This window comes from Entelurus aequoreus, linkage group LG21 (assembly GCF_033978785.1).
Source record: "Entelurus aequoreus isolate RoL-2023_Sb linkage group LG21, RoL_Eaeq_v1.1, whole genome shotgun sequence".
Taxonomy (NCBI): Eukaryota; Metazoa; Chordata; class Actinopteri; order Syngnathiformes; family Syngnathidae; genus Entelurus; species Entelurus aequoreus.
In genome coordinates, this window is record NC_084751.1 from 17,706,096 (window position 1) to 17,724,314 (window position 18,219).

The window sequence follows — 18,219 nt, forward strand, 5'->3', positions numbered from 1 at the left end:
TCCAGTCAGGGGCTTGTTTCTTCTGTTTCGATCAGCAGTCAGGCACGAGAGAATCGCGTTACCTCCGTAACCCAAGTGCTTCGCCGATGTATTACCGTGGAAGTAGAAATCACAGTGATGGCCCATTTCGCGTTCACAACTAATTTTCAAGAGGGTATAGTGTCCGTGGTGGTTTAAAACACAAATCCGTGATCCACAATAGAAAAAGAAGGAAGTGCGGAATCACACAAGCCTTTGTTTGGATACCACAGTGGGAGCGAAAGAAAATGCGGCTGATCATCTCGGCAACCGGAACTACACATCTCACCAGTTTCCACCAGTTTTACCAACCGTGACAGTTACAAGTGTTACAGTTACTGGTAGTTCAATAAGTTTTAACATGTTAAGAATTTCTTCCTCAATTGTTTCCTTTACTAGTAAATATTTATTTTTCAATAAAAACTCAACATGCACATGCTTGATTTGATACAAATTAAAGTTTTGTTGAGCCCGTCAAGAAACATCAATGACCATTTCATGAGCCAATCCGTCAACAAACCTTCCACCTTTGTCACAAACACATTCGATTGACACCTCGGTTTGCAAACTTTTCAAATCACAAACTTTTAGACCACACCAAACATGCCTCCGTCTGCAAACCATGTCTCTTTGTACAAACGTTTCATTCAGTCATTAATTTTGTGTCAAGCCTGCAGGCAAAAAGCAGGGCACAGCATCTTATGGGAGGCGAAGCCCTCCACATCGTTTGGTGCCCAGGACACTACTCATCATTTCTCAACACTTTAGCGTGTGTGCCTTTTGTGTGTTTTTTCCTCTTTTGATAAGTTTTGTCCATTTTGCTAACCCAATATGAGACCCAAAAAGACAGATCATTGTGGGTAAAAAGGAGGGAACTGCTGTGGAGTTTTTTTTAATTTAAAAAAAAAAAAGACTATTTGCAAGGAGTACATTTATGGTGCTCCAAAGTATGGAAGAAACGAAAATGCAGGCTTTGTACCACAGCAAGTTTTAATTGTGATGAGACCAGACTTTTCTGGAAAAAAGATGCCAAAGTAGACTATTTCAAAGCGGAGATAAGACCAATCTCTCATTCAGCAGCGCCTCTTTCAAGGCCCCCCCCCCCCCCCCCCGTTCCTATGTCTGTCTGCTGCTTTCTCGTTAACTCCTACTTCATTGATGTTAATGTAAAATACGGGGATCTTGTTTATTATTGTAGCAATAGGGTTGTTAACGTTAATAATTTGAGTGATTTATGATCGTTTGTGATGGTACCATAGTGACTTGTGTGTGTGTGTGCGTGTAGGCAGAGCAATGCATTCAGGACAGTTCAGTTTATTGTTTTGGCTTGTTGATAAAGAGAACGTTGATCCATCACCCCCTTATGTTTGATGTACAGTACTGTAAAGCACTTTACATTGTGTTCAAACCAGAATGTGAGTTTCAATAATCATACATGGTGTCATTATTCACTTGAATATGATTTTAAATCTGTCAAGCAAGATCATCTTTAGTGGGAAAAAACATTCATATAATTAATATTATTTTGTCTACTGGGGGTTTAGACTTTCTAACTTTCGTCTACTGGGGGTTTAGACTTTCTAAAAGGTTGCTTAAACGCACCACAATTTTGTGCTATGAGATGTCTGGCTTTCTCCCACGTCCAAAATACATGCACATGGGAATAGGTAGCGGTAGAAAATGGATGGATGGGTGGAGATGCAAAAGTGAAACTTCAGCATAACTTTGTTCAATGCTTCCACAAATATATTTATTATATTTTTACCTTTCTTCTGTCACCTTTTCCGGGTTAACAAATGTTTGCACACTCTGTGTGAATGCAGGGTTTAAGCAGTTTATTTGCAACAAATGGTCAACAAGTGAGTGTATATTTGACCTGGTTCCACAGGCTGCTTTGTTTGGTTATGTAAATGTTTCTGAGAAGCAAGATGTTGATTATGAACAGTAAACTGATTAATAATGGATCATTGTTAAAGACAGGAAAAATGAAAGGAAGCAGGTCGGAGGAAGAGGCAGGGCTAAATAATAAAGAGCCTGAAGCTTTTGTCATCTGACCTACTGTGAATGCTGGCGTCAGGTATCAGCCACTGGAAACACTATCAGATATTTCCTTTGGAGCATATAGAACACAATAATATGAAAGCTGATATGAAATTATATGAAATTTTAAAATAAAAAAAGCTAGACATACAGCAAGATAAACAACAGTAAAGTAGATAGATGTGTTATATGTGTGTGTATGTATTTATATATACAAATGTGTGTACGTGTGTGTGTGTGTGTATGTGTGTGCGTACCAGTGACGTGCAGTCAGGGGAGGCAGGTGAGGCGGGGCCTCACGTGCCATCATGGAAAGAAAAAAAATGTAAAAAGAAAAATAATTCATTAAATTGTTACATGTATCCAGTGATTATACTATAAAGTTATTTTCCATTTAACTTCAGCAGTTTTAGATTATTTGTATTCAAAATCGCTGAATTTTCACATTTGCCGTTCAAATACTGAGAAGAGACTTATGCGGTGAGTCACCAGCCAGTTGAGGCACGTCACTGAGTTGAACCTCACCATGGATTGCGCAATGACTCGGCTAACTGCTGGCCTGCTGTGCAGTGAGACCGTATTGCTATATGAATTATATTATACATTTCCATAGTTTAGTTAGCTGAGGTATATAATGTACAGTGTATTTTGTCAACAACTGTATATGTGTAACGTATTTCTTGTGCTGAGCAATCATAAAACGGCTGCGAAGGCGCACTGGCTGAGGCTCACAGTAATCCCGCCTCATGCACCCCCGCCGTAGAATGCACCCCTTGACGGGAGTGTTATATCAACTAAAGCCCACACTTAAAGTTTCCGCGTGCAAGATTGAATCTATTTAAAAAAGTTATTTAATAAGAAGCCAAAAAGTGCAAAAACAATAATGTTCGTGTTGGAGGAGTTGTGAATGACTGCTGGGCCACAACATTAGGTACACCTGCAGACTGCAGCACGAATGGGCATCAGCCAATCCGCCTCCACAGTCATTGCTGATGCAATGAAAGAGTTCGGCTGGTCCCTCGAGAAGGCATACAACTTTGTCAAGGAAAAGAGGAGCATCACACGACCGAACGCAAGTTTCATGCGACAGCTGGCAGAGTACGAGGGCATCCTCAATGCGAGGTACACTGCATTTCTTGATGTGTGCGTGTAGTTGTCCAAACTCATTCCTATTTGTCAGATTTGTATTTGATCTATACATTCAGCAAACAGAGGTGTTGGAGGAGTTGTGAATGACTGAAATATGAAATTCGTGCTGCGCTGCTGGGCCACAACATTAGGTACACCTGCAGACTGCAGCACGGATTTCATATTTCAGTCATTCACAACTCCTCCAACACGAATATTATTGTTTTTGCACTTTTTGGCTTCTTATTAAATAACTTTTTTAAATAGATTCAATCTTGCACGTGGAAAGTTTCAGTGTGGGCTTTAGTTGATATAACACTCCCGTCAGAGGGTGCATTCTACGGCGGGAGTGCATTATCCGCACAACAGCGGCGCATGAACTTCATTAATAAGTAAAGGTAAGACCATAATAACGTTTTTTTTATTAAATGTGCTTTTTTGTGTGCTACAGTTTGTATGTGTAAAGTTAAAGTTAAGTTAAAGTACCAATGATTGTCACACACACACTAGGTGTAATGAAATGTGTCCTCTGGATTTGACCCATCCCCTTGTTCACCCCCTGGGAGGTGAGGGAAGCAGTGGGCAGCACCCGGGAATCATTTTTGGTGATTTAACCCCCAATTCCAACCCTTGATGCTGAGTGCCAAGCAGGGAAGAATGCTGGCATGAGCTTTTAAACACAACAACTCTGCCAATCAAATGGTGAATAAGATACTCTTTAGGGTTCATATGTTTGTAAATCTGACTGTGATGAAGTCAGTGCCTCACCAGCCATGAACCTCTCCGCACGTCACTGGTGCGTACGTGTTTGTGTGTGTTTTCCTAATGACTAACACAGTTGAATATGTTTTACAGTATATCCATTTATTTGCAGAAATACTGCCCTGTTGTGATACATTGAAATGTTTGGACACTTACTGTGTGCATGCTAGGAACAACTACACTTGCCCTTTAAACAAAACATCAATGGGTTTATTCATAGCATTGTGAAAATAAAATTCAACAAAACTAAAGTGAGAAGCACCAATAATAATATTAGTTATTTAGAACATAACGTTTAAAACACAACGTTTTACCGAAACATTGCAATGAAACACTTACACTAGGGGTGTCCAAAGTGAAGTTTTAGTGTCCCTTGGCATATGCTGAAAATTATGTTAATGAATTATTAATAATAAATATTAGATATTCACTTAAACCTATTTGCCTTGCCACCTACAACACAAACGCTATGATGTCAATGTTTCCTTCATAGCTACGCTTAGCATATATTGGCTTGGTTTTAGCATCTTTAATGTACAAAATACATCTTTAATTTTTCAGTTTGCGGTCTTGGCTGGTAGACGTTTGGACACCCCTGGCTTACACCAAATGGATGAGCGTTTGAGACACTCTGTTAAAATGGTTCTTATTCTAACCTATGATGTCCATTAAAGTTGTTGAGCAGTTTCTTAACACAACCTACAAATAACCATAATTTTCGGTCTGTTCTTCCTGCTGGAGTCAACTCCATGTTCAGTTTTTCCACAAGTTCTTAGCAGAGCAGAAGTTGAAATTTTAACAAAAGTTAAAAACAATTTTGAAATTTTTTTTGGTAGTTTTTGCTTCATCCTCCAAACAAACAATTGGTGAGTAAGATGTACAAACCCCGTTTCCATATGAGTTGGGAAATTGTGTTAGATGTAAATATAAACGGAATACAATGATTTGCAAATCCTTTTCAACCCATATTCAATTGAATGCACTACAAAGACAAGCTATTTGATGTTCAAACTCATAAACTTTTTTTTTTTTTTTTGCAAATAATAATTAATTCAGAATTTCATGGCTGCAATACGTGCCAAAGTAGTTGGGAAAGGGCATGTTCACCACTGTGTTAAATCACCTTTTCTTTTAACAACACTCAATAAACGATTGGGAACTGAGGAAACTAATTGTTGAAGCTTTGAAAGTGGGATTCTTTCCCATTCTTGTTTTATGTAGAGCTTCAGTCGTTCAACAGTCCGGGGTCTCCGCTGTCGTATTTTACGCTTCATAATGCGCCACACATTTTCGATGGGAGACAGGTCTGGACTGCAGGCGGGCCAGGAAATTACCTGCACTCTTTTTTTACGAAGCCACGCTGTTGTAACACGTGCTGAATGTGGCTTGGCATTGTCTTGCTGAAATAAGCAGGGGCGTCCATGAAAAAGACGGCGCTTAGATGGCAGCATATGTTGTTCCAAAACCTGTATGTACCTTTCAGCATTAATGGTGCCTTCACAGATGTGTAAGTTACCCATGCCTTGGGCACTAACGCACCCCCATACCATCACAGATGCTGGCTTTTGAACTTTGCGTCAATGACAGTCTGGATGGTTCGCTTCCCCTTTGGTCCGGATGACACGATGTCGAATATTTCCAAAAACAATTTGAAATGTGGACTCGTCAGACCACAGAACACTTTTCCACTTTGCATGAGTCCATCTTAGATGATCTTGGGCCCAGAAAAGCTGGCGACGTTTCTGGATGTTGTTGATAAATGGCTTTCGCTTTGCATAGTAGAGCTTTAACTTGCACTTACAGATGTAGCGACGAACTGTATTTAGTGACAGTGGTTTTCTGAAGTGTTTTCTGAGCCCATGTGGTGATATCCTTTAGAGATTGATGTTGGTTTTTGATACACTGCTGTCTGAGGGATCGAAGGTCACGGTCATTCAATGTTGGTTTCCGGCCATGCCGCTTACGTGGAGTGATTTCTCCAGATTCTCTGAACCTTTTGATGATATTATGGACCATAGATGTTGAAATCCCTAAACTGTTTGACTATTTGCTCACGCAGTTGTGGACAAAGGGGTGTACCTCGCCCCATCCTTTCTTGTGAAAGACTGAGCATTTTTTGGGAAGCTGTTTTTATACCCAATCATGGCACCTACCTGTTCCCAATTAGCCTGCACACCTGTGGGATGTTCCAAATAAGTGTTTGATGAGCATTCCTCAACGTTATCAGTATCTATTGCCACCTTTCTCAACTTCTTTGTCACGTGTTGCTGGCATCAAATTCTAAAGTTAATGATTATTTGCAAAAAAAATTTTTTTTATCAGTTTGAACATCAAATATGTTGTCTTTGTAGCATATTCAACTGAATATGGGTTGAAAATGATTTGCAAATCATTGTATTCCGTTTATATTTACATCTAACACAATTTCCCAACTCATATGGAAACGGGGTTTGTAGAATGAACACTTATTCAGTCTTTAAATTGATGAATGCTTAATGAATGCAATTTAAAGGCTGCAGACCATCAAGAGAGCCCCACCCATCATTTACATTTCTAGTCTTGCTGAATTGTGTAATGCACTGCGAGCATTAAGAAAATCACATTTGTTCTAATGATTCCACATGTCCACGCCTTATTTAATAATGTGTTTCCGTTATAATCCATGTCAAAAGTCCCTACGTGCGGTTAATGATGCTCCATTTCTGCAGGATGAGCTCATCTGTCACCCCATCTGCTCTCCAGTCTATTCCAGATTTCTTTTTTTTTACGATTTCCACCGCTCTCATCTTACTGCTCGCTGTCATACCTCTGGAGCGCATTCTCCAGCTTGGCAGTGATTTTCTGGAAGAATCCGATCTGCTGTTGTAGGTGGTGCTGCATCTGCCCTCTGAAATCTCTGACACGCGTGCGGTGGAAATGCTGGATCTCGGCCAACGTGGCGCATGAGATGATGTTGCAGCGGTCGTGGAGCTCACCCTCCAGCGTGGGACAGTCTCTCACCTTGGTCAGCGCACCTTGGACAGGAAGGAGAATGGTGTTATTTTCATCCGGAGGGCAAAACACCACTTTTTGATTTGGACAGTACATTAAAATTGGTACAATTTGGGATGCATGTATGAGGGAATTCAAATCGTGTGTTTGGCTGTGTTAGAAGGGAGCTACAAAAAATTTATTGTCATGAAAAAACTCATAATAGTGGCATTAGCAACAAAACTGGAAACACATGACTGAATTGTTGACAACATCATTGAAAGAATGTTGACAAGTACAATCCACACTCTCTTTACCCTCTGTTCTTATACTCTGTCTCTCTAATTTAAGCTCACATGTTTTCTTTAACGGGGACCTATCATACAAAACCAACTTTTCTTTTTGTGTATTTGGGATCTATATAAATCCCGAAAATTTAAAATCAAACCATGGAGGCATAGCGGAGATATTTATAAAACAATGTTGCCCTCCTTCATACTTCCTCCAAACAAGCACCATTTGTAACGTCAGTGGATATCTCCATATATGGCAAAGAGCTTTGCCCGAGTCTGCCATTGTAGTCCGACATTGTCGTCAATAAGTTCCTTCTTTTTCTCTATCCTCTTGTTGTGGAGCAGACAAGCTCATACATGCACATGCATCCTCAGCTGTTGCTATTTCTAATACAAAGTAGCGAATAGTTGTAACTTATATCTATCAGTAGATGCAATATGAAAGTGCTAAAAACTACAACATGGCTGACTAGGAGCAGATGCAATCGATGTGGAGGCACATAAATAAGACCGCTCACAAAACACCGCATTTTGAAAACAAAATATATGCAAAATTACTATTACTATTACATGTAATTTAGACCACAAGTACGTGTTTTAAATGTGGGGAAAATCATATTATCACCAGTTTAAGGGGCTATCCATCCATCCATCTTCTTCCGCTTATCCGAGGTCGGGTCGCGGGGGAAGCAGCCTAAGCAGGGAAGCCCAGACTTCCCTCGCCCCAGCCACTTCGCCCAGTTCTTCCCGGGGGATCCAGAGGCGTTCCCAGGCCAGCCGGGAGACATAGTCTTCCCAATGTGTCCTGGGTCTTCCCCGTGGCCTCCTACCGGTCTGACGTGCCCTAAGGGAGGTGTTCGGGTGGCATCCTGACCAGATGGCCGAACCACCTCATCTGGCTTTACTTTGATGGCAGAGCTTCTCACCCTTTCTCTAAGGGAGTGCCCCACCCGGCGGAGGAAACTCATTTCGGCCGCTTGTACCCGTGATCTTGTCCTTTCAGTCATAACCCAAAGCTCATGACCATAGGTGAGGATGGAAACGCAGATCGACCGGCAAATTGAGAGCTTTGCCTTCCGGCTCAGCTCCTTCTTCACCACAACGGATCGATACAGCGTCCGCATTACTGAAGACGCCGCACAGATCCGCCTGTCGATCTCACAATCCATTCTTCCCTCACTCGTGAACAAGACTCCTCCACTTGGGGCAGGGTCTCCTCCCTAACTCGGAGATGGCACTCCACCCTTTTCCGGGCGAAAACTATGGACTCGGACTTGGAGGTGCTGATTCTCATCCCAGTCGCTTCACACTCGGCTGTGATCCTGGCCTGATGAAGCCATCAGGACCACATCATCTGCAAAAAGCAGAGGCCTAATCCTGCAGCCACCAAACCGGATCCCCTCAACGCCCTGACTGCGCCTAGAAATTCTGTTCATAAGAGTTATGAACAGAATCAGTGACAAAGAGCTGCCCTGGCGGAGTCCAACCCTCACTGGAAACGTGTCCGATTAACTGCCGGCAATGCGGACCAAGCTCTGACACTGATCGTACAGGGAGCGGACCGCCACAATCAGACAGTCCGATACCCCATATTCTCTGAGCATTTCCCACAGGACTTCTCGGGGGACACGGTGGAATGCCTTCTCCAAGTCCACAAAGCACATGTAGACTGGTTGGGCAAACTCCCATGCACCCTTATACCGAGAGTATAGAGCTGGTCCATAGTTCCATGACCAAGACGAAAACCGCACTGTTCCTCCTGAATCCGAGGTTTGACTATCCGCCGTAGCCTCCCCTCCAGTACACCTGAATAGACATTACCGGGAAGGCTGAGGTGTGTGATCCCACGATAGTTGGAACACACCCTCCGGTTCCCCTTCTTAAAGAGAGGAACCACCACCCCGGTCTGTCAATCCAGAGGCACCGTCCCCGATGTCCACGCAATGTTGCAGAGTCTTGTCAACCAAGACAGCCCCACAGCATCCAGAGCCTTAAGGAACTCCGGGCGGATCTCATCCACCCGGAGTTTTTAACTATCTCAGCAACCTCAGCCCCAGAAATAGGAGAGCCCACCACAGATTCCCCAGGAACTGCTTCCTCAGAGGAAGACGTCTTGGTGGGATTAAGGAGGTCTTCGAAGTATTCCCTCCGCCGATCCACAACATCCGCAGTCGAGGTCAGCAGAACACCATCCTCACCATACACGGTGTTGACAGTGCACTGCTTCCCCTTCCTGAGGCGGCGGATGGTGGTCCAGAATCGATTCGAAGGCGTCCGGAAGTTGTTTTCCATTAGTCCCTGAACTCCTCCCATGTCCGAGTTTTTGCCTCCGCGACCGCTGAAGCCGCACTTGGCCTGTCGGTACCTGTCCGCTGCCTCCGGAGTCCTATGAGCCAAAAGAACCCGATAGGCATCCCTCACCACTGGTGTCCAGCAGCAGGTTCTAGAATTACTGCCACGACAGGCACCAACTACCTTGTGGCCACAGCTCCAATCAGCCGCCTCGACAATGAACTGGGACCCACTGAAGGGATGCTAAAATAGGAGTAATGTGTTCAAGTGCCAGTTAAAAGGCGTGCAGCAGCATTTTGGACCAACTGCAATCGAGCGATTGAGGCCTGGTTCATTCCAACGTAGAGGGAGTTGCCTGTAGTCCAAGCGTGATGAAATAAAAGCATGGATTACCTGCTCAAAGTCTATAAAAGAAAAAACGGATTACATTTTAGCTAAATGTCTTAGATGATAAAAACTAGATCGTACAACGGAGTTAATTTCCTGTTCCAATTTAAAATAATTGACAAACTTAAAACCAAGATTTGTGACTGTGGGTTTTAAATAAGGCATCAGGGGCTTCAGGTCACTGGGGTGATCATTCTGTTTTACTATTGAGTCAAATAAAATGATTTCCGTCTTGTTCTCAATTAAGTTTAGAAAGTTTACCACCAACCATGCTTTTATGTCCTTAAGACAATTTAAAAGTGATTTTAAACATGTGTCCCTTTTCTTTTTTAAAGGGACTAATATTTGCGTATTATCCGCATTAAAATGATATGATATATTATAATTTATAAAAATGTGTTGAATGGGCAAGATGTACACTGAAAATAGGATTGGTCCTCGGATTGAACCCTCCCTCGTACTGTGGTGTCAGGGTGCATAGGCCAAAAGCCGAATCATCATTTTAGATTTTAAAAGTTCTGTTTGTCAGATATGACCTGAACCATTTCAAGGGTGTGCCTTTTAAACCCACAAATTATAGCGACTAATGAGAATTGTGTGATCGACTGTGTCAGATGCAGCAGTCAGATCTAGAAGAATTCAAATGGCATAATCGCCAGAATCAGTGGATATTAAAAGGTCGTTAAAAGCACTTAAAAGTGCAGATTCGGTGCTATGAAAGGCTTTATAACCGGACTGAAAAACATCAAGAATAGCGTGCAAATCAAGATAAGACTGTAATTGTAGAAGCACAGCTCTCTCTAAAATATTTGAAATAAAAGGAAGCTTTGACATGGGTCTAAAATTTGATAAAATAGAGGGATCTAAATTTGGCTTCTTTAGCAGAGGTTCCACAACCGCTTGCTTAAAATAATTTGGGACAGTCACTGAAGCAAGACTGCTGTTAATTATTCCTTGGACATGGGGGCGATGACATCCCAGACGTCTTTGAACAGACGACGTAGCATTAAGTCCGTGGAATATGCTGCAGGTTTGAGCTGTGATACAATTTTGTTGAGCGAGGACAGGGACAGTGGATCAAACTGTTGGAAGGAGAATGAACATTTGACAACAATAGAAGAGTAAAAAATGGGAGAGAAATGTTTGTTAACCTTATCAATAAAATAGTCAATACATTTCCACAGGCCTCTGGCGAAGCTTCCTAGCATGTGGATTGGGGAACATTTAAATAGGATCAATTGTTTTATATAAAACAAATGGATTGTTAAAATTACTTGTAATTATGTCAGAAAAGTGCTTGTTCTTTTCTATCCTCAGAATGCGCTGAAACATGAAGCTTATCCTTCTTCCATTTACGCTGTTCCTGTCTGCACTGACGCCTGGCCTCTCTTGTGACGTCAATTAACCATGGCTCACTTTTAGCCTTAGCGTGCATGGATTTAAAAGGAGCTATGGAATCAAGAACTTGATTGAACAAGTTTGAAAGCGGGACATCACATTGTGTTTAAAGAGAGCGAGGGCGGGGTGTCCAGGGCGGAATAAAAGGCAGAGGAGAACTCCGCAGCAGTAGGTGCTTTAACTACGCATCTCAGATTTTCCACAAGACAGGGCAAGTAGAATTAAAACAACACGGGCATATGGTCAGAGAAGATAGCATCACGTACTTGAAGTTAGTGCCCGTAACGTCCATGAGCAGGTGCAGGTAGATCACATTACACAACTGCCTCTAAAATGCCCATAAAAAGTAGTACATACTGTAGTAGTCGGCTGGATGTTTTAAAACATAGCAAATAGCCAAGGGTTATTGTTTTACACAAATTGTGTTCAGTTCTCATCATGCAAAGCTTGTGTAAAAGATTCCACCACAGTAAGCTGCTTTTCAGTTAGAGTTTGTTTGTTGTTGCAGTTTTGCTGGCCTCGTAAAAAGTTGCATTTCCTGTACTTGACTGGAGGCTTCAGTTGCCACAAAACCAAACTTCTGACAACACGTTTTTTTTCTTTGGAATTAATGTCTCAATCTCGTTAGCATTAGCATTAGCCATGTTTTGCTAGGGGTGTGAATCTATGCTACGGAAATAAGTAGGAGGATGGAAGCTACAGAAGCTCTTGGGAGCAAAAAGTATGCCGGAGCAAAAGGAGAAAAAAAATATATATATATATATTTTTAAATCGTCTGCAACAAAAAACTCAAATTTATCGATAAAATCGATATATCGCCCAGGCCTAAAACCATGAGTGTCGCCATGGTTAAAGTTGCATAGTAAATGTATAGTACATTTACATGCTTTTTTATAATTTGCACAGACTGTTTAGCACTTGGTATTTGAATCTTAGTAGATCAGGTCTATAGTGTTTACAAAATACAAGGAAGAAGAATCCTGATAAGTCTTGAACCTTTTAGATTAAAAAATACAGTATATTTTTCATTTCATTATATATATAAGTCACAACTTACAAACAAATATTATTTAATGAAATATTTATTGATTATTTATTTATTTAACTATTGATGTACTTAATTTTTGTGTTAAAGGTTGAGCACAGGAAGGGAACAAACAAAGGTGTTGGCTCTGTAGCTCTGCTACTTCTTACTCTTTTTCGGACATGTTGTCTTGCGAAACTGGAAATATGTGCCATATGCAGGCCTCAAATTTGTACTTTTTAGGTCAAGGCAAGTGTTGCTTTAAAGGAGGGCTCATATTTTAGGGCACCAAGGCAAGTTAGAAGGGCACCAAGGCAAACATTAAATTATTTCGAGGCAGGGGCTCATATATATATATATACACCAGTGACGTGCGGTGAGGTTCATGGCTGGTGAGGCACTGACTTCATCACAGTCAGATTTACAAACATATGAACCCTAAAGTGTATCTTATTCACCATTTGATTGGCAGCAGTTAACGGGTTGTGTTTAAAAGCTCATACAAGCATTCTTCCCTGCTTGGCACTCAGCATCAAGGGTTGGAATTGGGGGTTAAATCACCAAAAATGATTCCCGGGCGCGGCGCCGCTGCTGCCCACTGCTCCCCTCACCTCCCAGGGGGTGATCAAGGGGATGGGTCAAATGCAGAGGACAAATTTCACCACACCTAGTGTGTGTGACAATCATTGGTACTTTAACTTAACTTTAACTTTACACATACAAACTGTAGCACACCAAAAAGCACATTTAATTTAAAAAAAAAACGTTATTATGGTCTTACCTTTACTCATTGGCGTTGTTAGGCCTATTTTAGGGGGGCTCAAGCCCCCCTAAAATATTCTTAAACCCCCCTAAATAATTTGGTGTTTAAAAAAAAAATATATATATATATACAGTATATATATTTTTTTTTTTTTACAAATACATGCCGACATTTTCATTATAGTGGCCCGAATATGAGTTTAAATAATCACATAACCTGTCATTATTCACTCAGTTTCCCCTCACTTCATAGCGTAAGGTAGAGAGCCCCTTTAGTGCGTCGGTATCCAATCCATTCCACTTGTTCATATAGAAAATGCCCACATCACTCAAAATCCAGTTCGCATTTTTCTCTGCGACGTTGCTTGCGGTCCTTGGACTTGTTCATTAAGGAAATGCCCACATCACTCAAATTCCAGTCCGCATTTTTCTCTGCGACCTTGCTTGCGGTCCTTGGACTTGTTCATATAGAAAATGCCCACATCACTCAAAATCCAGTCCGCATTTTCTCTGTGACCTTGCTTGCGGTCCTGCAGGTGTACGAAGCACATTAGCACACAGCACTGTAGAACAAGAACGTGAACGGATGCAAAGTGGACATAAGAAACTTTTTCAAGAAAGTAAGTATTCATCACTGCTTGTAGTAAAATGTATTAGCTCCACTTTACACCAGGTCTGTGTTTGACAAAAAGTTACATTCCTGCTCTAAAACAATGCTGCTACTTAGTTATCTAGTTAGCCTGAAATGCATCATGAAGGTCCTGGTTATTTATAAAGTTAAATGTGCACTCTTTTTTACCATTTGCTATCTTTGGGGTTACTTCCTTCTGGAGCATCAGCTGTGTTTCACACTTTACATATGGAGGAGAACAGGAGCTGAGCTCATTCACGTATGACTATCATCAGTAGATAATAATAATAATCACTCCACAACCCCTATTGACCTGTAGGAGTCAGGGCAGAGGAGCACAGAAATTGAGAGGGGAGAGGCCTCTACTGGAAAGGTGAGTAGGAGAATAATAATACATATAATTAAGTATTTAAAAAAAAATAATTTAAATGGCTTATCGATAAGCCATTTGTTTTATTGATTTCTGGGTGGATCATGTTGACTATTGGTCCTCCTAATTGTCAATCATTCTGGTGAGGTTACGTAAGGACATATATATATATATATATATATATATATATATATATATATATATATATATATATATATATATATATATATATATATATATATATATATATATATATATATATATATACTTTATTTATTTAATAGATTGTATTTGTAATCTACTTTACATTTGATTCCAAATCTCAAAGTGCTACAGAATTACAACCATTGGCGTTGTTAGGCCTGTTTTGGCGTTGTAATAAAGAAATAAATAAAAAATGGCTTATCGATAAGCCATTTGTTTTATTTGATATATATATATATATATATATATATATATATATATATATATATATATATATATATATATATATATATATATATATATATATATATATATATGTCCTTACGTAACATCACCAGAATGATTGACGATTAGGAGGACCAATAGTCAACATGATCCACAACATCCTCTAGTATACCTTTAAGTCTTTCATATATATATATATATATATATATATATATATATATATATATATATATACATATGTATGAAAAACATAATTAAATATATTTGTTTTATTGTATTGTTACATTAATAGCTGTTGTATTATTATAGGATGGCTTGTTAAACATTTCATAGGATTTTCAGAGGGAGGAAAAACCAAGAAATTTAATATAAAATGTAAAATGAATAAATACATAAAAAGAAAAAGAAAAAAAATGGTTAAATGCCATCGTCCCGGGGAGCATTTCATTTCGTCCCGTGCATTTTTTTTAACGTCCCCCGGACGACGGGACTACGTTAATCTCAAGGCCTGGAAACTACATTTTACTGTTTGCATTATTTGTTTCAGCATTGCACTTTGAAGATGGTCCCTCAGCTCTTTGACAGCTTTGGCTCTTTTTCAGATCAGTCTTTCTTATTTACAGTATATATAAACGTTTCTCATTTCTATTCAGACTTCCATATATATTTAATTTCCTTAACGGCTTGCCATTATATATATATATATATATATATATATATATATATATATATATATATATATATATATATATATATATATATATATATATATATATATATATATATATATATATATATATATATATATATATATATATATATATATATATATATATATATATATATAAGCCAAATTATCCCGATCCAGATATTACTTTAATTCAAGTAATTAAGTAATATTTCCAGGGCTTGAATTTACAACCATTTTAGTCACATATGTGCCCAAAATGTAATCTGTGCAACTTCAAAATATTTGGGAACAAACAGTTATTGTATTGTGAGCGAAAGTCGTGGCGTTAGCCTCTATGTTGTGAATGAATAACATAGAGAGGCTAATGCCACGACTTTCATTGTGTTTCAGTGTATCTTGAAGGATCATGCAAGTCATTGTTTCTTGTTGATGCTGTAAACAAAATGTCACTGTGCAAACCCATGTTTGTTGTTGTACTGAACACAGATTGAAAATAAACCCACTGAAATAATAATAATAACAATGAATAATTTCTAAGTCTTTGTTAGCTGTTTGTGAAGTTTTGTGCTCGTGCGCTACGTTCGCTCGCATCCTGTACATCTCCTGGGGGCTAAGCCCCCCCTGTCCTTAAAAGCTAGTGATGCCCCTGCCTTTACTTATAAATGAAGTCCATGCGCCGCTCCTTCTGAACAAAAGCATGGATAACTTGTTTATAGAAGTCTTCCTTATCTTTCTTCAGTTTTAAAAGTCTCTCTCTCGATGGAGATCTTCCTTTAATGATTACCTCCTGCTTCGATTGAAAGTCCAGTTTAGAAAACTGTTTTATTTTAGATATGTAATCCTCCATGTTAAAAGTCCAGGCGAGAGGAAAAAATAAACGATCGCTAACTGTTGCTGCTTGTTGTCACTTATTCTGCAGCCGAGTAGTCGCAAAAATGATCCCTGGGATCAATGTTCCCTCTAATTTTTCATGTGTGTGAGCAAACGCACAAACTCCCTGAGGATTCAGTGGCGCACATGTGAGCTACATCAGACGTGCACACTGTGGCCACACCAGCGTCACACCTGTCCCAAACCTGACATCATAACCATTTAAATGTTTTATTAAAATAATTTTCTGATATAAGTGATTTTGCCCTCTTACAATGACAATAACAAAAAAACATGTTTTTCATGACCTATGTGCTAGTATTGTATGTCTGGCTGGGGGTCCTGCCTTTAAAAGAAATGTCACCCCTTTCAGAGATTACATTTAGTTCCTGTAACTTTCTGTCTGTAAAATACATCTTTTTAATAGCATTTATGAAATCTAGTGACAATATTTCATGAATAATATCCTTAGATTAACATTCTTAATAAATGGCAGTAAAATAAGCACACATCTGATTGTGGAGTCAGAGTGTTACAACCTGGCATTTACACATTGTGTGGCGTTGGGGTTGTCCGACTTTTTGTGTGGCCATAAACGCAGCACTGGCTAAGTGCCATGAGTGCGTGTGTTGGTGCAGGTGAGAGAGCGAGCGGCTTCTGTTATAACGACGGATGATAACGTTGGTTTAAGCCTGGTTTGTATGGCAGAAAATTACCAGTTTTTAAAAATAAAAGTTTTTTTTACTCATGTTTTTGGTGTGGTTACAAACAGTTTTGCTCAATAAAGTGATTGATGGAATTCCTGTCAGTAAAGTGTCTCGACAGATGATAATTGAACTGTGTTGACAAAGATTGTTTTATTCATTGGGGCCACTCTTGTTGTCACCTGTCACTCACAGAGTTGCATTGCAAAATCATACAGAATACATTGTAATGTGTTTATTTTGTTTAAAGTTCAGATGGGATTTTTGATTTCCTGCGCGGCATTAATTTGCTGTGCGCAGAAGACGCGTGAGCGGTTCGCAATTGCACAGGCGCGCACCTTAGAGGGAAAGTTGCCTGGGATCACTAGCGCCCCCTACCACCATGAGGCGGGATTACTGCGAGCCTCAGCCAGTGCGTCTTCGCAGCCGTTTTATGATTGCTCAGCACAAGAAATACGTTACACACATACAGTTGTTGACAAAATACACTGTGCATTATATACCTCAGCTAACTAAACTATGGAAATGTATAATATAATTCATACAGCAATACGGTCTCACTGCACAGCAGGCCAGCAGTTAGCCAAGTCATTGCGCAATCCATGGTGAGGCTCAACTGGCTGCTGATCACCGCAAGTCTCTTCTCAGTATTTGAACGGCAAATGTGAAAATTCAGCGATTTTGAATAAAAATAATCTAAAACTGGTGAAGTTAAATGGAAAATAACTTTATAGTATAATCACTGGATACATATAACAATTTAATTAATTTTTTTTCTTTCCATGATGGCACGTGAGGCCCCGCCTCACCTGCCTCCCCTGACTGCACGTCACTGATACATACATACAACATTTTAAAACTACATTACACTATATATATATATATATATATATATATATATATATATATATATATATATATATATATATATATATATATATATATATATATATATATATATATATACATATATATATATATATATATATATATATATGTATAAATATACATATATATATATATATATATATATATAAATATATATATATATGTATATATACATATATATACATATATACATACATACATATATATATATATATATATATATATATATATATATATATATATATATATATATATATATATATATATATTATATATATATATATATATATATATATATATATATATATACGTGTGTATATAAAAGAATGTTGAAAGATGGCACCTGATGGCTATAAGACGTAACTGCACTTTTTGTCCATATAAATACAAATAGTGTTCATGTATGAGATCTAGGGCTGACAATTATGGCCAAAATAATAATTAAGATTATTTTTATCAATATTGAAATCATGATTACTGATTAAAGCAGTGGTGGGGTGTGAATGTTATACCATCTTGTCATTTGTAAAGTCTAATAAAAAGGCTATAGATAAACATTATC

The 18,219-nt window shown here is 39.1% G+C and overlaps 1 protein-coding gene across 1 annotated transcript in view; it reads right to left on the reverse strand.

Moving 5' to 3' along the window:
- Positions 1-4,029: 4,029 nt before the first annotated feature.
- LOC133638458 (sorting nexin-18-like) overlaps positions 4,030-18,219 on the reverse strand; it is a 35,135-nt gene continuing 20,945 nt past the window's right edge. The window contains exon 4 of the mRNA XM_062031087.1: positions 4,030-6,962. Coding sequence (XP_061887071.1) covers positions 6,736-6,962 — 227 coding nt within the window. The 3' untranslated portion in view covers positions 4,030-6,735. The remainder of the gene's footprint in view (positions 6,963-18,219) is intronic.